The 20,882-nt window shown below is 40.3% G+C and overlaps 2 protein-coding genes across 9 annotated transcripts in view; both read left to right on the top strand.

Annotated features, from left to right (window-relative positions):
- Positions 1 to 20,882, top strand: part of kcnb2b (potassium voltage-gated channel subfamily B member 2b) — an 891,048-nt gene that overhangs the window by 734,820 nt on the left and 135,346 nt on the right. The gene's annotated exons all lie outside the window — the stretch shown is intronic.
- ncoa2 (nuclear receptor coactivator 2) overlaps positions 1 to 20,882 on the top strand; it is a 304,099-nt gene that overhangs the window by 174,474 nt on the left and 108,743 nt on the right. For all 8 annotated transcript variants that reach the window (XM_043689194.1, XM_043689197.1, XM_043689193.1 and 5 more), the window contains exons 3-4: positions 2,835 to 2,942; positions 13,478 to 13,650. In XM_043689194.1, the coding sequence (XP_043545129.1) occupies positions 2,854 to 2,942; positions 13,478 to 13,650 (262 nt within the window). In that variant the 5' untranslated portion in view covers positions 2,835 to 2,853. The remainder of the gene's footprint in view (positions 1 to 2,834; positions 2,943 to 13,477; positions 13,651 to 20,882) is intronic.

Here is a 20,882-nt window from a genome sequence, read left to right as displayed (position 1 = left end):
ATAAACTGGGTTTCTTGATAAACACAATTATGTGTTTATGATGAAACCAAAACTTTAGTTAATTATTACATCTCTATTGATTAACATGCACAGGCAGTCATGTAGAAGTATAAATACTTATCCCGCTAAATACCCCAAACGCATACATGCTGGCATATTGTAGTACAGTCTGTCTTCAGGAAAAGAGAGAGAGTTTCTCTGCAGAAATTGGCCAAAACATTTATTTTTCAGAAAGCCAATGGGTCATCTTTGTAGTCAAAAAGATAAAGCACAAGATATTCTGGAGTTTGTATTTCTGATGTTTCAATGTGTTTTGTTGTCAAGTCACTCGTCATGCACAGTTGAAGCTGAAGTCTTACAAGCATATCTTCCTCTGGAAATACAATGTTTATGTTCTTGTAATCACGCTTTGATGAAAGAACTAATATGGACAGGTGTAAAGAGTCATGATTTGGAGATACTGGTATTGGACTGGGGTGTACAAAGTTAAAAATCACACAACACCAGGTTATAGTCCAACAGGTTTAATTGGAAGCACTCGCTTTTGGAGTGCCGCTCCTTCACCTGATGAAGGAGCAACACTCAGAAAACTAGTGCTTCCAATTAAACCTGTTGGACTATAACCTGATGTTGTGTGATTTTTAACTTTAAAGGTATACAGAGGGTTTTCAGAAATGGAAGAGGCTGACTTGGCAGCCTATTCTTAACTGTTTGTTCTTACAACTGAGCCAATTAATCTAGGTTAAGTCCTCCAAGCAATATTTGATATAAAGCATTGTCATAATGCTATATATTTGTTGCATATACATACAAAGGACAAGGCCATAATAGACATACATTGGCATAAAATACCTGTATGTAGAACTAGTACTCAATGTGACAAATGAAGTTCAAGTCATCAATTATATTGATAGTCACACTACCTTGCTTGAGAAGGTTCTTATGAAAAACAGGGACCTTAAAGTTGATTAATTTTGAGCAGTTTCTATTTTCCTTATGGATTGTGTTGGCACTAATTTCATTATCAGGATTAAAACATTGGTTATTACTTTCGCTCATACAACACATTCTTTCCTGCTTGCTGCTTCTGTACTTGTTAATGTGAACAATACCCAGAAATCAAAAAAGTAGCAAAAAGCAGAATGACAATGGAATTTTGTAACATATGACAGTTTCATTCTGGGAAATGTTCATAAGATTTAATGTTTCTCAGTCACTTGTTGAAATCAAAGCATTTGGAAACATTTTATTATTGTTGAAGTTTGCTCAAAGCTGTCTGAAGGCTGTATCCATCAACATGATTGACATGAATTAAAACTGAGAGAGTAATCAACTTGACATGCACACTGCTGTCTACTCCCTACATCTATTGTCATCATTTGCTTTTACTGTCACAATTTATTTCTCTCCATTATTCTTATTAATCACTATTCTCATTAATCTCATTACATTCAATTTATTTCAAACATGTATTTTGTAGTGTTTGCTGTGTTGTAAGGTATTTCTGCTTAATATGAATGTGGGGAGGGGGTTGGGATGGAAGGTGGGGAGGGAAAATGTTGCATGCAATACTGAGAATGATTGAGTATCGGTCCTTGGGTGAGAAATGAATGTAGTAGAGAGATAATGGATAGTAGCAGATACAAGACTTTGCTACTTAGCATTTTGGGGTACAGAAGGTCATTGATACGCTTAAAGCTGTAGACCATTCAGTCCATCAGATCTGCTCCATTGTTCAGTTCATGGCTGATCTGATATCCATCAACTCCACTTTCCTGCCCTTTCCCCTATAACCGTTGATTCCCTGACTGACTGATTAAAATTCAGTCTGCCTCAGCCTTGAATGAACTTGATCACCCAGCCTTATCAGCCCTCCATGATTAATAATTCTACCCTCAAAGGAAAGAAACTCGCTGGACCTAGATTCTCCCACAAGGGGAAACGATCTCTATGCATCTACTCTGTCAAGCCTCTGATAAACTTTATATGTTTCATAAGATTGTACCTTATTCTTCTAAACGCCACAATTAGTACAGTCCCAACCTACTCACTTTCTAAGAAAGTTGCTCCATACCTGGGATTATCCAAGTGAACCTTCTCTGGACTGCCTTTGTTGCAATTATGCTTTTCCTTAAAGGAACCCAAAATTATTGATGGTATTCCAGCTGTGGTCTGACGAGTGCCTTGTACAGTTTTAGCAGGACCTCCCTATTTTTATACTTTTTCCTTCTCCCTTCCTATTTCCCATTCCTTCCATTCTGTATTGCTGGGCATTCATCCAGTCTGTGAATACTGCACTGACCTGGATGGAATTGTGTTGCGGTCTTTTGCTGGTCCTCTGGAAAGAGGGTAGTGCAACTTTGCACCGAGTTTATCCCCAGCTAGTTATAAATTGGTTACTGAGTCCTAAATATTGACCAAAAGGATCAATAACTCTGTTGAAAATGTGATCATCTTTGATATAGAGAAACATCTTATTAAAGAAAAGAGTAGGAGTAGACCGTTCAGCCCTTTTGAGTCTGATCCACCATTCAATATGAATATAGCTGATCACAGAGTGATGACTGAAATTGTATGTGAATATGGACTAGCAGCAGTGAGTATGGTCCTGTTGAATTTCCTGCGTTCGCTAAACCAGTCCAGGGAACCTTTGACATAATTGACATGCATCTTGTGTTTCATTAACAATGTCTCTGTCTCTGTTACCATCTCAAGGAGCAATAATACACTGCCAAGCCCGATAGTCAAAAAAACTACAAGGCGTCAGGTATTTATAATTGAGAAAAGTTGAGTTCTTTTTAAAGTGCTAATTGAGACATCTCTCTCAACTTTAGCTGCTTACATGTCCCCAAGATGAGTGGAATGGGTGAAAATTCCTCCGACTCTGCGAGAATAGATTCGAGAAAACGCAAGGAATCACCATGTGACCACCCACGACCAAGGTAAGATCAATAGTCGTTTTTTTTTCCCTAAAGGGCATGTCATATACGGAAATGAAGTTCATGACTCCTTTTTTAAGATTGCATTTGTTATACATAATAATAAGCGTGTAGTTTTACTTTGCTGGATTCTTGTTTCAATATTTAGAGTCTATAGGTCTAAGTGGGCTAAGGATATGACCTGATCTGAGGACAAGAACTGGATCTTTTGATGTGCAATGGCACTGCAGTTTACTTGTTAACATGTTTACACCCTTAGTTCAGTTTTGTCCCTACCAAAGTCTGCATGGACATTTCTCTGGCAGTACCCAGTGGATTCTAATCTGGTGCACATATCTCAGTTCAATGTTTGCTCTATTTCCTTTCTCTCACACCTGCCCCTTCTCAAGTCCAGGTACAGCGAAGCCAAATAGTCACTTGAAATCTTCAAGTTGTGTTTGGCGCAGTTACTTGACGAGTTGCATGTTAGAATTTTCTTTTCGTAAGTCCTAAAACCCTGCTGGTGGCAGTACTCTATCTGGTAAAGTGGCTGCATGAATAAAACTGGATGATTAACCTGTTGTCTGGATTTTGTCACCAGTGGTGAAGCAAGGTCACCACTGACCTTGAAGAAAGCCATCAATAAAAAATGTAGCAATATCTGTGGGAGCAATTTCCTCTTTAACAATGGCCACTTAAATCTGGTGCCACAGTCCAGACAGAGATAGGAGGAGGTATTAGAGAGCTGGCGCTCAGCCTCAGAGGTGTAGATGTCAGTCCACCAGATGACAGCGCGACCATTGTTGTCAGGCTTGATTACAGTGTCAGAGTTAGATCTGAGAGCGCAGAGTACAGTCAGTTAAGAGGAACATAGGTTCAAACTGGTAAGGGGGGGGGGGGGGGGGGGGGGCAGAGAAATTATGGCAGCCAATGTCCTGTTAACAGTTCTCAATGAGCAGGTAAAGTGCGGGTAGAAGGTCAGAGGGAGAGGTTGAGGTGGAGATAGTGTTGAAGGTGGGTGAAGCGAAAGAAGTGGATATGAAGGCATAGTTGATAGAAGAACAGTTCATCGTCATGTTGTGCCCGAAATTCGTTGAGATGGGTGTGCAGATGGATAAAACTTGAGACTTTTGCTGAGTGCAGAACATTCAGCGCCGGAGAGCAGAAAGTCAAGGAAGAATAAATACCTGACAAGAGGTGGACTATTGGAAGGAAGAAGATTCATTGGATCCAAAATGTTAACTCTCTTTTCTTCCCATTGCCAGACCTGCTTAGTTTCTCCTAAAATTTGGGGTTATTTTTGTCAGATTTCTAGCATCCGCAGTTCTTTGTTTTATGAACAAACTTGAAATCATGTTTTTAAAATATGGATATTTTAATTATAGAAAAATTGGCATTCCATCAGTGTACAGTTAGCTGTTCAGTGAGTGGTTTAGCGGTTATACGAAGTTATCACGCAACAAAAGCAGTTGCACCTAACTTAACAAGGTGCAACCTTTTTTCCCAGGGCGCTTAGAGTGAAACTTAGTGGGGTTGACTCATGATTGGAATTGTGGGAATCTTTTATTGAGGAAAATAGACTCAATTATGGCACAGTCTGAATCTCCTTATTCTATGCTTCCAAAGTTCTGTCAGTTTCAATGGAATAATTATGGAAAGCACTGACAGTTCTGCTGTCATTGTCACAATAAAATCCAGACCAGCATAAGTAATCAGTCTGTGATAATAGAAAATATGTGAGAAATGCACCATTAAGTATGTGGACAGGGTGAGGATGGTATCTAGATGAGAGTTGCGTATATGAATGTAATTACCAAAAGAAATTTTGAAAAAGGTGCTAAAAGCATAAATTCGGCTCCTCTGATATGATATAGTAACCATTAGAGTTCTGTTCCAAGTTGGACTTTGTGAGGAGCTATATATTCCAGCCTGTAGATTATTCGGAATGGAGAGGAAAATTGGAGAAAGAAAACAAGTAGCAATGTTGATCAGACAGTCGCAGCAGAAAAAGCAAAAACATTTAGTAAGGGTAGTACGGTTCAAATAGTATCAATCGATGTATGAAACGATAAAGGATTTGATAATCTAGTCAAGTTGTCGACCGGTTTCCTGATAATAGTAATTTTTAAATTCATTCATGGAATGAGGGCATTGCTGGCTGGACCAGCATTTATTACCTATCCCTAATAGCCCAGAGGGCAGTTAAGATTCAATCACATTGCTGTGTATTGGAATTACGTGGAGGCCAGACCAGATAAGGATGGCAGTTTCCTTCCCTAAAGGATGTTAGTAAACTAGATGCTGTTTCCTGATAATCGACTCTTGATTCCAGATTCTTTAAAATTGAATTTGCTTTCCACCATCTGCCATTGGCAGGATCTGGGTCCACAGAACATTTGTGTGGGTCTCGCAATTACTAGTCCAGTGATTCGTACCACTAGGCCTCCCCCACCAGTGTAGCGGAAAATCTATAAATATAGAGAACAAGAAAGCATATAACAGGTTGTAATACGTTTTAAGTTTCAGATAGACTAGAAGAAACAATAGTTCAAGCAGGAAAAACCTATTTCTGGAATTATTCAGCGCACTCTTGGAAATAATGTCTTAGAACCAACAAGGGGGAAGACCATTCTAGATTTTAGTGATGAGGTATAAACCAAAATTAATTAATCTAAATGAAATACACCCTGTAAATAGTGACCATGATGCAACTGTTAATTTTATATTCGCTTTGCAAAGGCAAAACTGAGACTTACTGACTTAAAAGGGATGAGAAATAAATTGACCACGTTTGAATGAATGAAGCACCTAATTGGTAAATCTACGAACAATATTTAAATATTGAAATGTACAAGGAAGTGTTTGGTGTTGTACAAAGCCAGCGTGCACATCAAAAAATAAAAAGCTATAGCGGTTTTGTAAAAAAAAAATGAGGTTAAAATAGCACGTATCAACACAGTTTGCACGGCTGAGAGAAAGTGGGAATGTCTCAAACTGGGATAATCTTTGAAAACAAAGGAATGCATGAAGTATACACAGATATTTAAAAACTTGGTTAAAAAGAACAGAGCTAAGTTAGAATCATCTTCTAAACATATTAAGAAAAAACTGGTCAATGAGAATATGAATGCATTAAAGATAATTAGACTCTATGGATAATGAGGAAAAGGATGAGGAACAGTACTTTTCTATCAGTTTTTTACAGTAAAGCAAAGGACTACAGTTGATACAAGAAATAAATGAGTCAAAGGGTAGAATTCATTGATTTATTGTTTAAAGATGGTAATTGAGAAAATAATAGGCTTTAAGATGAATAAATCTCTAGGACCTGATTGTTTTAAACCTGGGTATTAATAAAAACTTTGACTTCTGTCAGTGTGACAATGACTAACTATGTGCGTGAGCTCTGTGCTGACCCAATGTCACAGAATTGATGGAAGGAAGTAGCACTGCTGGAGGTGTGAATAGCGGAGTACGGGGCTCTGAGATCTGAATTGCTTTGATCCTACATTGACAGTGTTATGAGGGTCAGAGGGAGATGCAGCAGGAGTCCTGGGTGCCACCTCCCCATTCCAAGATGGATTCAGGTACCCCTGGCTGTATGACAGCAATTGGAGAGGGCAGATGTGCTAACTCTCCCATGTGCAGGAATGTGCTGATATCAGCAGCATGTGTACAGACACACCTACAACCTGTTGTAAACTTTGTCTATATCTCCCAGGGGCATTTTACCACCAGGGTAACCACTTCAGTTAACCAAATGAAATGGGCAGGGAATTGGGGGTGGATTTACCATAATTTTCTCATCTTTTCTAGAATGAGAAGTGGGCAAATTACATTAAATATATCTAAAACTTAAACTTTTGGCTATATTGTGTTACAGTGAAAATAGAAATTCTGGATAAAATGCAAAAGGGTTTACACAAATTGTACCTAAACAGAGGGGGTTTGGAAAAGCTGAATTGTCTGGGGCTCTTCTCTTGAGAAAAAGACTTGACAGGTGATCTGACTGAACATCTTCATTATTTTAGAGGTCTCTTAGAGTGGATATAGAGAGTGTTTTCACCTGTGTGGCGGGTTTAAACCAAGGTCCATCCATAGAAGATAATTGCTAATGATTCGATAAAGGCAACCTTTTTTATAGTTTGAATTATGAGAATATGGAATCTGCCACTGTTTGGAGCGATTGAGATAGATACATTTAATGGGAACATAAGAGAAAAAGAGAGTGGAGGAATTGCTAAGATTCCATGAAATGTCTGTATGAATGTGGACATATTGTACCAAATGTTCTGTCTCAATTCTGTTAACTTTTAACTCCTGTGGGTCAAGAATTGTGTCCTTAGTTTGGAAAATTGTAAACGCCCTCAATTATTTAAAAAGGGAGAGAGGATCAGAGCTGGAAAAATGCTGATTTGTTAGTTACACTGCCAAACATCAATTGTGAGTATGTTATTGGAATCTTTTATTGGTGACTGAGCTTCTGACCAACTCCGAGCTGGTCAAAAAGAGTTGACATGGATTTTCGAGGGGTAAACCTATATCTTACTAATATATTTGAATTTTTCGGAAGTTGCTAAGAAGATTTAAAACCTGAATGTCCACCAATATTGCTCGCATTGTCGTACTCATGCAGACATGGAGGTATTGTAGATTTCTTAAAAACTCTCCTCTTTCTTACAAGTGGAATGTAAGGGATGTAATTTAGCTGCTGAATGGTCACTTTTGTAGCTGCAAGATCATTTAAAATTTCAGGAAATTTCCAAAAAGGGATTATAATGGATGATAAAAACAAGATACTGTTGGATGGTGGAAGTCTGAAATTAAAACTGAAAATGCTGGAGAAAGTCAGCAGGTGTGGCAGCACCATGGCAACAAAGCAGATATTTCGTGTCCAGTGACCCCTTTTTCAGAATTGTTGTTTAATTGATGTGGCGATTAATTGGGGGATGTGTGTAAACAAAACCTACAGCTGGCGATGTTTGAATTGACGAGACACGAACGGGGGTGACTGGATGCCAACAGGAGCTTGGGGACATCAACCTTAGCAAAATTACATAATGCTGACTCCAGACAGAAGGGAAGCAGACTTGTGGATTTTAGTCATAGAAGCATAGAAGGAGGAGTAGGCCATTCAGCCCCTTGAGCCTGCTCTGCCAGTCAAAATGTATCACAGTTGATCGAGCACAATATCCTAATCCCACCCTCCTTCCGTATACCTTTAGCCACAAGAGTTTTATCTACTTCCTTCTTGAAAACACAATGTTTTGGCCTCAACCATTTTGTGTGATAGTGAATTCCACAGCCTCACCATTATTTGGGTGAAGAAATCCTTCCTAATCTCAGTCCTCATAGATTATTCCTTATCCTTAAAACTATGACCCCTGGTTCTGGACTCCCCTGCCAATGGGAACCCATCTAACCGTGTCAGAATTTTACAGGTAGTTCTTCTATAATGCGATGGTTGTATTTTTATGCAACCCCACATTATAGAAAAATCACACTTTAGGGTCAGCACTTAGTGTTGGTGGTGTATTAGCATTAGAGCCAACATGTGTCTTAACAGTTTGCGCTTTAAGAACGGTGTCCTTAATTTGTCAATTGCATTACAGCAAATTTGCGTTAACAAAATGCGCGTTATAGCAGAATGGCTTGTATAGATTTTTGAAATTGGCCCCTCATTCTTCTAAACTTCAATGAATGCAATTGACTCAGTCTCTCCTCATGCGTCAGTCTTGTCATCCCACGAATCAATTTGGTAAAGCTTTTGTTGAACTCCCTTCATGGCAAGAACATCCTTCCTTGGATAAGGAGACTGAAAGTGCACACAGTATTGCAGATGTGGCCTCACTAATGCCCTGTATAATTGCAGCAAGGCATCCTTGTTCCTCTTGATCTCTTGCGATGAAGGCAAACATAACTTTTGCTGCCTTTACTGCCTGATGCACCTTTTGCATTTACTTTCAGTAACTTGTGAATGAGGGCACCCAGCACTCATTGAACATTCCCACTCTCAGTTTACAGCCATTCAAATAATTTTCTGCCATTCTTGCTATCAGAGTGGATAGCCTCACATTTATCCACATCATTCCACATCTATCAAGCGTCTAACCACTCAGTTAGCCTACCAAATCACATTGCAACATTTCTGCATCCTCCTCCTAGCTTACCTTTCCACCCAGCTTTGTCATCTGCTAATCTTGGAAGAGTATATTTAGTTCCCTCATCTACATTATTAACCTATACAGAGGAACCTCGATTACCTGAAGGACAAGGGTGGGGTGTATTTTGTTCGGTTAATTGAATGCCAGGTAATTGAATGCCGGTTAACATACTTTAGCAAAGCATCTGGACCGTGCAATCTTGCCGGATAATCCAGTATTCAGATAATAGATGCCGGATAGAGGTTCCTCTGTATTGTGATTATCTGTGTTCCATGTATTGAATTTGTTCTTTCTTTGTTTCCTGCCTGCTAACCAATTTTATATTTGTCTCAAATCATGACCCCCAATCCCAACTGCTTTAATTTTACAGGTGAATCCCTTAGCCTTCTGAAAATCCTAAGTAAACCACGTCTACTGGCACCCCCAGATTAACTCTACTAGGTGCATTCTGAAAGATTATCCAGTAGATTTGTCAAACATGATTTCCTTTTTATAAATCCATGTGGTCTGTTCTACTGTTTTCTAAGTGCTTTGCTTTAAAATCTAGCATCCCCCCCCACCACTGACACTAGACTAACTGATCTGTAATTCCCTGTTTTCTTTCTACCTCCCTTTTTTAAATAGCAGGGTTATATTTGGTGTTATCCAATCTGTTGAAGCAGTTCCAGAGTCGGAAGAATCTTGAAAGGTGACCACTAATGCATCCACTATTTCTAGGGGGACTGCTTGAAGTACTCTGGGCTGAAGATTACCAGGCCCTGGGCAATTAAAGGGTTCGAGATATGGAGAGGAAGTGGTAGTAGGATACTGAATTTGCATGATCAGCCGTGATCATATAAGATGGCAGTGCAGGCTTGAAGGCCCGAATGGTCTTGTCATCCTATTTTTTTTGTTTCTGTTTGTATCAATCTTCAATCCCATCAATGAGTTTTCTCCTCAATATATAACAATTAGTGTCTGGAAGGTACTTGATTAGATTTTGCTGAAGAGATTATTAGCAAAAATGAAAACTCATGTGTATTTGGTTGAACAGAAGGAGACAAAGTAATAATTAATGAGGTAGACTTGATTGGGGAATTTAAGGTGAAGAAACCCTTAGCGGGCAGTGACCGTCTTATGATAGAATTTTCCCTACAATTTGAGGAGGAGAGGCTGGCATCATAATTAATGGTATTACAACTGAGTAAAGGTAACTACAAAGACATGAGAGAGGAGCTGGCCTGAGTTGATTGTAAGTGGAGTCTAGCAGGGAAGGCAGTGGTGCAGTAATGGCAGGAGTTTCTGGGTCAAATTCAAGGAGGCACAGCAGAAAATTATCCCAAGGAAGGAAGAAGAAGCATATTGAAGGGGGGATAAGGCAACCATGGTTGACTAGGAAAGTCTGGGACAGCGTAAAGACACAAGAAAAACCATACTGAGAGATGAAGATCAATGGGAAACCAGAGGATTAGGAAGCCTTTAAAAACCAGAGGACAACTTAAAAAAAAAACATTTAAGGGGGTGAGATGGCTAGTGATATGAGGAGATTGCAAGAGTTTTTTAAAAATATATAAAAGGTAAGAGAGAAGCAAGAGTGGCATTGGCCCACTAGAAAATGAGTCTGGAGAAATAGTAACAGGGAGCAGAGAAATGGTGGAGGTACTGAATAGATCCTTTGCATCAGTCTTTGTGGTGGAAGGCACCAGTACATACCAGAACTTTAAAGACATTCAGGGGACAGAGGTGAATGTAGTGGCCATCACTAAGGAGAGATTGCTGGGAAACTGAAAGATGTGAAGGTGGATAAATCACCTGGACCAGATAGACTACACCCCAGAATTGTAAGGGAGATGGCTGAGGAAATTATTGAGGCAATGGTGTTGAATTTTCAGGAATCACTCTAAATAGGGAGGATTCTAGAGAATTGGAAAAGGGCTAATGGTTAAGAAGAGAGGGAAGCAGAAGACAGGAAATTACAGGCCAGTTAGCTTGACCTCAGTCCTTGATAAGATTTTAGAGTCCATTATTAAGGATGACATTGCAGGGTACTTAGGAGTGCATAGTAAAATAGGACTGAGTCAACAAGGTTTGGTCAATGTCTGCTTGAATTCTTTGAGGGAGTGACCGACAAATTAGATAAAGGAGAGGCAGTGGACATGATCTGTTTGGATTTCCAGAAGGCCTTTGATAGTGTGCTGCACAGCAGGCTGCTTAATAAGATAGCCCTGGGTATTAAGAAAAGCCTGGGCAGAATGGACAAGATGATTTTTCCATTATTAGGACCTGAGGGCATAGCCTCAGATGTGGAGGAATTTCTTCATGTAGATGATGGTGAATCTGTGGTATTCATTGCCGCATAGGGCTGTGGTCACCAGTTCATTGAGTGTATTTAGGACAGAGCTAGAAAGTTCCTGATTAGTAAGGGGATCGGGGATGTGGGGAAGAGGCAGGAGAACAGGGTTGAGAAATGTATCGGTAATGATCGAATGGTGGAGCAGACGCGATGGTCCAAATGGCCTAATTCTGCTCCGATATCTCATGGTCTTATGGTAATACACTTTTCATTTAAGAAAGACAAAATGAAATATTTTGAATAATGATTAGCAATTGTGGAGGAGTGCAATAAGTTGAATGCTGCGAGACATACATTTCTGATAGAAACATAGAAACAGAAGCAGGGGTAGACTGTTTGACCCTTCAAGTCTATTTTATCTTTAATTCTGATCATGGCTGATCATCTAACTCAATAGCCTGTTCTCGCTTTCCCCCAACATATCTTTTGATTCCCCTTTGCCTTAAATACTATATCAAACTCTTCCTCAAAATCATACAATGTTTTGGCTTCAATTACTTTCTGAAGTGGTGAATTCCACAGGCTTGCCCTCTCTGGGTGAAGGAATTTCTCCTCATCTAAGTTTTAAATGGTTTCCCTCATCCTTAGACTGTGACCCCTAGTTCTGGACTTTTCCACCATTTGGAAATACTCTTCCAGCATCTACCCTGAGTAGTCCTGTTAGAAATTTATAGGTTTCTATGAGATCCTGCCTCCTCCTGAACTCCAGAGAATGTAATCTCCTCAACCTCTCCTCATATGTCAATCCTGCCATCCCAGCGATCAATTTGGTAAGCATTTGCTGCAATCCCTGTATAGCAAGAACATCCTTTCTCGGATAAGGAAATCCAAATTGCACACAAAATTCCAGTTGTGGCCTCACCAAAGTCTTGTATAATTGCAGCAAGTTATCCTTGTCCCTGTTTGAATTTAAAACTGTCTTGCTTTGAAGGCTAATATATCATTTGTCTTTTTTTAAGCACCTACTGTATCTGCATGCTTAACTTCACTGACTGGTGTACAAGGATACCCATGTCTCATTGCACATTGCCCCCTCATTTTATAGACCTTCAGTTAATTATCTGCTGCCTTGTTTATTTGCTACCAAAAGTGGATAAACTCGCATTTATGAAACTTGACGTGTCTATCAAAGGCTTTTTTTCAAGTCTGTCAAAGATGATCAGTAAAGCTGACAAACCTTTGGCCTTTTCTCAATGGGTTGGAGTACAAAAATGAGGTGGCTATGCTTGTATAGAGCAATAGTCCAACTCCATCTCTGATATTGTTAGTTTTCTGCACTGAGCTTCAGGAAACATATGTTGGCACTGGGGATGGCGTGGTTTTGGTTCAGCAAAATAGTAATGATGCTAAAAGCTTAATTGTAGGGGCCAGTTCTGTGAACTTGGATTACATTTCCTCAAGATTATAAAGTGTTTAAAATGATTCAATGTACATAAGTAGGGTAGTTACTTCCTCTGGTGGGGAAATCTGTAATAATAGGGCACGGTCTTAACATTAGCCATTAGGTAATTCAGGAATTAAATTAGGTAGCCATTTTCTGCACAGATGGCAGTGAAACGTGATCTCTTCCCTGAAAAGTGATAAATGTTGAGCCATTTGAAATTTTCTTACCCGGCAAGGGCATCGAGTTGGATTAATGGTAGGTAATGGCATTGAGGTACATATCCGACCAAGTTGAATGGTGGAACCGGATTGAGGGGGGTCTCTGGCCTACACCTTCCATAATAATTTGGCCACCAAAAAAAATGTAAACCGTTCAGCTTTTTTTTAAACTTTGTCATTGATTTGCTTGTGCTTCAGATTATTGGAAATTAATTTATGACTACTTTTGCACTGAAACGTATACAATTGATGATGAAAAACAGTATATGTTAATTTTATTTTTATTTATTACTTTGGGTAAAACATTCTTGCAATCTGAGAATGTGTAGCTATCCCTTTGAAATCTTGTTTGTATTGATGGAACTGCAATAACACCACTATTTAAATTGCTTACATCTAATAGAGCAAAAATTTCTTTTTCATTTCTAGCACTTAGTATTGATGCTTTTATGTTTCAACAGCCCTAAACGCAGCACTGAGAAACGTCATCGGGAGCAAGAGAATAAATATATCGAAGAACTTGCTGAGCTGATATTTGCTAATTTTAATGATATTGACAACTTCAATGTAAAACCAGACAAATGTGCAATCTTAAAAGAAACTGTGAAACGAATCCGTCATATAAAAGAGCAGGGTAAGTTGCTTAATGCATACAATTATCAAGTTGAATATTATTAACATAAAGTACAAATGATGTGTTGTGTTCAGTTAATCAAATTCTAATGGCCAACATGCATTGATTACTGTTCCAATATCTTAATAGATATACTCCTGCTGAACTTGGTCGACTTAGTATTTCGTTTCTGGGACTTGTTATTATGACTTCAGGATCATTAAAGACGAAAGGAATGCAGACGAGAGTGAACTAAGTGAAAGTTCAACTTAGTCTCAGCAATATAGATCGAATCCTTGAAGTTTATCTTCGTAAGGCTGCACTTTTAGATGTAATTGCATGGATTTTAAGAAGACCTTTGATATTGTGGCCCTGAATAAAGTTGAATTGGGGCAGAATGAAATGGCAGCAACGATTGCTCAGTTGGCTTCATGACAAAGCTGAGAATAAGAATAAAGGGTAGGCATTCAGAGGTTTAGAAGGTAGGAAGTGGTGTTCCACAAGGATCAATGCTGGGATGACAACTGTTTACCATTTGTATACTACCTGGCTTTTGGAACCAAAAATACAAATTCTAAATTTGTGGATGACACCAAATTGGGAGAGGGATATTCAATACAGAGGAAGGCTGAAACAAATTAGAAGAGGACGTTAAACTAGCAGAATGAGAAAATAATTGGCAAATATAGCTCAATAGAAACAAGTGAAGTGCAAATTTTGTAATGAAGAATAAGGAAGTTTAACAAGTCCTTTTTCTTTTAAACAAAATGCCAAATGGCAAGCCAAGCAATAATATTTTAGATGAATTGAGAAATAATAAAAAAAATCTATTGAGCTAGTGTTCAGTGGAGAGGGTGCAGAGCAGATTTTCAATGATATCAGAAATGTGTGAGTTTACATGTGAGGAAAGGAATTGGCAGGTTGTATCCCTTCTGTCTGCTCTAACCTTATCCCTTTTGCAGCTGTCACAAGTAAGTAGTATTGGCCTGGGGGTCGACTGACATTTCTCCTCTCTACCTTGCCATCTAGTCGTTTCTTTTGTCATCAGCTTTTTCTATCTTCTTCCCAATTGGTTTGTTCCATTATTGATCAGAAACAGTGAAGGTGATTGAAGCAAATGGTATTGATAGGGAAAAATAGACTAGCTTTTGTGGGAGAATGGAAAGCATAGTTTCGGTTGATTTTTGACAAGAAAAGAGGAGAGAATGGTTGAATGGAGCAGAAACCGTGGCATTGAAAAGTTGGGCCTGTTACTTTGTCATATATCCTGACTAATCTGCCTGGGAGCATATGGACTTGGTAACTTCAACAATAGCTTGGGATGTCATCATAAGTATCAATATTTGAGGAGAAAATGTGGATACAGTTAGGTTGATTAATCTCATGAGTGTAAGTCCTATAAGTCATTATATTTCAGTGAAGATGCAAGGCATCACATACTGGAGGCTGCTTAAATGCAATAACTTCAATTGTGACCTAATCGAACTATAGCAGCAGTGAAAGTCAGCATTCCCCCCATCGTGTTATGATAGTTTCACTTCTTTCATGTGTAAATCACAAAACGTTTTTTTAAAAGATACATTCTCAGGTTAACTTGTAACAACTGGTGGCAGCCAGATAATATAGAACATTACAGCGCATACAGGTCCTTTGGCCCTCGATGTTGTGCCGACCTGTCTTACCAATCTGAAGCCCATCTAACCTACACTATTCCATGTATGTCCATATGCTTGTCCAGTGACGACTTAAATGTACTTAAAGTTGGCGAATCTACTACCGTTGCAGGCAAAGCATTCCATACCCTTGCTACTCTTTGAGTAAAGAAACTACCTCTGACCTCTGTCCTATATCTATCGCCCCTCGTGCTCGCCGTCACCATACTTGGAAAAAGGCTCTCCCTGTCCACCCTATCTAACCCTCTGATTATCTTTTATGTCACTATTAAGTCACCTCTCAACCTTCTTCTCTCTAACGAAAACAGCCTCAAGTCCCTCAGCCTTTCCTCATAAGACCTTCCCTCCATACCAGGCAGCATCCTAGTAAATCTCCTCTGCACCCTTTCCAAAGCTTCCACATCCTTCTTATAATGTGGTGACCAGAACTGTACACAATACTCCCCAGTGCGGCCGCACCAGAGTTTTGTACAGCTGCAGGCATAACCTCATGGTTCCAGAACTCGATCCCTCTATTAATAAAAGCTAAAACACTGTATGCCTTCTTAACAATCCTGTCAACCTGGGTGGCAACTTTCAAAGATCTGTGTACGTGGACACAGATCTCTCTGCTCATCTGCACTACCAAGAATCTTACCATTAGCCCAGTTCTTTGCATTCTGGTTATTGCAACCAAAGTGAATCACCTCACGTTTATCCGCATTAAACTCATTTGCCACCTCTCAGCCCAGATCTGCAGCTTATCTATGTTTCTCTTTAACCTACAACATCCTTCGTCACTATCCATAACTCCACTGACCTGAGTTGTCTGCAAATTTACTAACCCAACCTTCTACGCCATCATCCTGGTCATTTATAAAAATGGCGTACAGCAGTGGACCCAACACCAACCGTTGCGGTACACCACTAGTAAATGGACTCCAGGATGAACATTTCCCAACAACCACCACCCTCTGTCTTCTTTCACCAAGCCAATCACTGATCCAAATTGCTTTATCTCCCATGATCCCATTCCTCCGCATTTCGTACAATAGCCTACTGTGGGGAACCTTATCGAATGCCTTGCTGAAATCCATATACACCATATCAACCGGTTTACTCTCATCTACCTGTTTGGTCACCTTCTCAAAGAACTCAATAAGGTTTGTGAAGCACGACCTACCCTTCACAAAACCATGCTGACTATCCCTAACCAAATTATTCTTTTCTAGATAATTATAAACCCTATCTCTTATAACCTTTTCCAACACTTTACCAACAACTGAAGTAAGGCTCGCAGGCCTATAATTACCAGGGTTGTCTCTACTCCCCTTCTTGAACAGGGGAACCACATTTGCTATCCTCCAGTCTTGCACTATTCCTGCAGACAATGACGATTTAAAGATCAATGCCAAAGGCTCGGAAAACTCCTCCCTGGCTTCCCAGAGGATCCTAGGATAAATCCCATCTGGCCAGGGGACTTATCTATTTTCACACTCTCTGCAGGATTTTTAATACCTCTTCCATGTGAATCTCAACCCCACCTAGTCTAGTAGCCTGTATCTCAGTATTCTCCTTGGCATCATTGTCGTTTTCTAGAGTGAATACTGTTGAAAAATATTCATTTTGTGCTTCCCCTCTCTCCTCTGACTCCACACACATCTTCCCATTACTATCCTTGATTGGCCCTAATCTTGCTCTCGTCATTCTTTTATTCCTTAAATACCTATAGAAAGCCTTCGGGTTTACCCTGACCCTATCTGCCAACAACTTCTCATGTCTCCTCCTGGCTCTTCTGAGCGCTCTCTTTAGGTCTTTCCTGGCTACCTTGTAACCCTCAAGCACCCTACCTGAGTCTTCACATCACATCCTAACATAAGCCGCCGCCTTCCTCTTGACCAGAGATTCCACTTCCTTCGTAAACCACGGCCTTTCTATCACTAAAGTAAACATAACAGAATTGTGATCGCTATCCCCAAAGTGCTCACCCACTTCCAAGTCTAACACCTTGCCGGGCTCATTACCCAGTACCAAATCTAATGTGGCTTCGCCCCTTGTTGGCCTGTCTACATACTGTCAGGAAGCCCTCCTGCACACACTGGACAAAAGCTGACCCATCTATACTCGTACTATAGTGTTCCCAGTCAATATTTGGAAAGTTGAAGTCCCCCATGACAACTACCCTGTCTCTCTCACTCCTATTGAGAATCATCTTTGCTATCCTTTCCAGTACATCTCTGGAACTATTCGGTGGCCTATAGAAAACTCCCAACAGGGTGACCTCTCCTTTCCTGTTTCTAACCTCAGCCCATACTACCTCAGTTGACGAGTCCCCAAAAATCCTTTCTGCAACTGTAATACTGTCCTTGACCAACAATGCCACACCTCCCCCTCTTTTACCATCTTCTCTGTTCTTACTGAAACATCTAAATCCTAGAACCTGCAACAACCATTCCTGTCCCTGCTCTATTCATGTCTCTGAAATGGCCACGACATTGAAGTCCCATTGAAGGTGTTAGCCCCCTGTGTGCTGTTGTCTGTGCCATAATGTTTAGACTAATTCCAATCTAAAAAGTGAGTTAACAGAGTCTAACACGGATTCATGCAGTTTTTGAGCAAAGTACAATGTAACTCTGCAAGTACAAATTCACCCCATAAACATAATATTTATGTATATGTGTCTATCTGTCTGTTTCTGAGATGGGGGGTTGTGAGTGTGAGAGAGTGCATTTGTGTGTATGTGAGTGGGGGCGTGTGTGTATGCGCACGTGCCTGGGGTGAGGGTCTGTGAGTGTCTTCCCAGTTGGAGCCAGTTCTCATGCTCTCTCGCACTCTCTCACACAACCCCCCATCCCAGACAGACAGATGCACATGCACACACACACATACGTTTGTTTATGGGGTGAATTTGTACTTGCAGAGTTACGTTGTACTTTGCTCAAAAACTGCATGAATTCATATAAGACTCTGTTAACTCACTTTTTAGATTGGAATCAGTCTAAGCATTATGGCATAGACAGGGAACACTGGCTAACACCTTCAACATATTACCTGGCTGACACCAATTGTTACAGTTAACCTGAGAATGTAACTTTGAAAAAAGAAATTTTGTGATTTACATATGAAAAAAGTGAAACTATCATGGTCATTCTAATAGACGAAAGACTCAACAAACAATCAAGGTATTTTTCAGAGTATAATTTCAGTTACATCACACTGTAAACTTGTGCTATAAATTCTGTGTCTTACAATTGTTTACTCCACAACCACTTGATGAAGGAGCAGCGCTCCGAAAGCTAGTGCTTCAATTAAACCTGTTGGGCTATAACCTGGTGTTGCGGGATTTTTAACTTTGTACACCCCAGTCCAACACCGGCATCTCCAAATCACAATTCATATAATGTACCTTAATTTTACTTATTTAATGCTTTTTATTCCAGTTGTGTTTTTTCATAATATTCTTATGTTTTGGCTTGTTTTAAATTAATTTTCATAGTAAGAACTGTGGTTACTCTACACTGCAGAAATTTTAATTGCCTCTTATCAAAATTAGCCGTCTGTATTTATATTTTTATGACTGGGAAATCAAGGCCAAGGTCCAGAATGCAGATTCCAAGACTAAAATAAGTGAAAGAGAAGACCAGGAAAATGAGCAGTATTTAGGCAGGTAGTACCAAGTTTTCTTTTTAAAAAAAAAGTCTTGTGCATTGCAGAAGGAGAAAATATGTGGGGTTGGTGAGGTGTTAAAGCTTTTAAGATATTGGCACAGAAGATTAAGCAGGTCATATTATGATGAGCTTTGATTTAAACATTGTAAAGAGATGCTGTATTTGGTGGCCATCAGTCAAAGCTACTTTATCATTGTTTCTTTTTTATCAGTGTAAGGTGAATGGACAATAGACAATAGGTGCAGGAGTAGGCCATTCTGCCCTTCGAGCCTGCACCACCATTCAATATGATCATGGCTGATCATCCTTAATCAGTATCCTGTTCCTGCCTTATCTCCATAACCCTTGATTCCACAATCCTTGAGAGCTCTATCCAACTCTTTCTTAAATGAATCCAGAGACTAGGCCTCCACTGCCCTCTGGGGCAGAGCATTCCACACAGCCACCACTCTCTGGGTGAAGAAATGTCTCCTCATCTCTGTCCTAAATGGTCTACCCCGTATTTTTAAGCTGTGGCCTCTGGTTCGGCACTCACCCATCAGCGGAAACATGTTTCCTGCTGCCAGAGTGTCCAATCCTTTCATAATCTTATGTCTCAATCAGATCTCCTCTCCGTCTTCTAAACGCAAGGGTATACAAGCCCAATCGCTCCAGTCTTTCAGCGTAAGATAGTCCCGCCATTCCAGGAATTGACCTCGTGAATCTATGCTCCCCTCCCTCAATAGCCAGAATGTCTTTCCTCAAATTTGGAGACCAGAACCGCACACAATACTCGAGGTGTGGTCTCACCAGGGCCCTGTACAGCTGCAGAAGAACCTCTTTGCTTCTGTACTCAATCCCTCTTGTTATGAAGGCCAGCATGCTATTAGCCTGTTTCACTACCTGCTGTACCTGCATGCTTGCCTTCATTGACTGGTGTACAAGAACACCCAGATCTCTTTGTACTGCCCCTTTACCTAAATTGATTCCATTTAGGTAGTAATCTGCCTTCCTGTTCTTGCTACCAAAGTGGATAACCATACATTTATCCACATGAAACTGCATCTGCCATGCACCTAATCTTCCAGGTCACCCTGTAATCTCCTAACATCCTCATCACATTTCACCCTGCCACCCAGCTTAGTATCATCAGCAAATTTGCTAATGTTATTACTAATACCATCTTCTATATCATTAACATATATTGTAAAAAGCTGCAGTCACAGCACTGATCCCTGCGGTACCCCACTGGTCACTGCCTGCCATTCCAAAATGGAGCCGTTTATCACTACCCTTTGTTTCCTATCAGCCAACCAATTTTCAATCCAATCTAGTACTTTGACCCAATACCATGCACCCTAATTTTACTCACTAACCTCCTGTGTGGGACTTTATCAAAAGCTTTCTGAAAGTCCAGGTACACTACATCCACTGGATCTCCCTCGTCCATCTTCAGAGTTACATCCTCAAAAAATTCAAGAAGATTAGTCAAGCATGATTTCCCCTTCATAAATCCATGCTGACTCTGACCTATCCTGTTACTACTATCCAGATCATACAGAAACTCATCACCTCAGGAGATCTCCCACCCACAGTTTCCAACCTCATAGTCCGGGAACCCCGCACCCGGCTCTACCTCCTTCCCAAGATCCACAAGCCTGGCCACCCTGGCCGACCCATTGCCTCAGCCTTCTCCTGCCCCACTGAACTCATTTCTACCCACCTTGACACTGTCCTATCTCCCCGAGTCCAGGAACTCCCCACATACGTTTGAGACACCACCCACGCCCTCCACCTCCTCCAAGACTTCCGTTTCCCCAGCCCCCAATGCCTCATCTTCACCATGGATATCCAGTCCCTCTACACCACATCCACCATGACCAGGGCCTCCAAGCCCTCAGTTTCTTCCTCTCCCAACGTCCCCAACAGTACCCTTCCACCGACACTCTCATTC

Source organism: Chiloscyllium plagiosum, chromosome 4 (genome assembly GCF_004010195.1).
Source record: "Chiloscyllium plagiosum isolate BGI_BamShark_2017 chromosome 4, ASM401019v2, whole genome shotgun sequence".
Lineage (NCBI taxonomy): Eukaryota > Metazoa > Chordata > Chondrichthyes > Orectolobiformes > Hemiscylliidae > Chiloscyllium > Chiloscyllium plagiosum.
The sequence above is the reverse complement of the archived record's forward strand: the minus strand, read 5'-3'. Positions and strand labels throughout refer to the sequence as shown.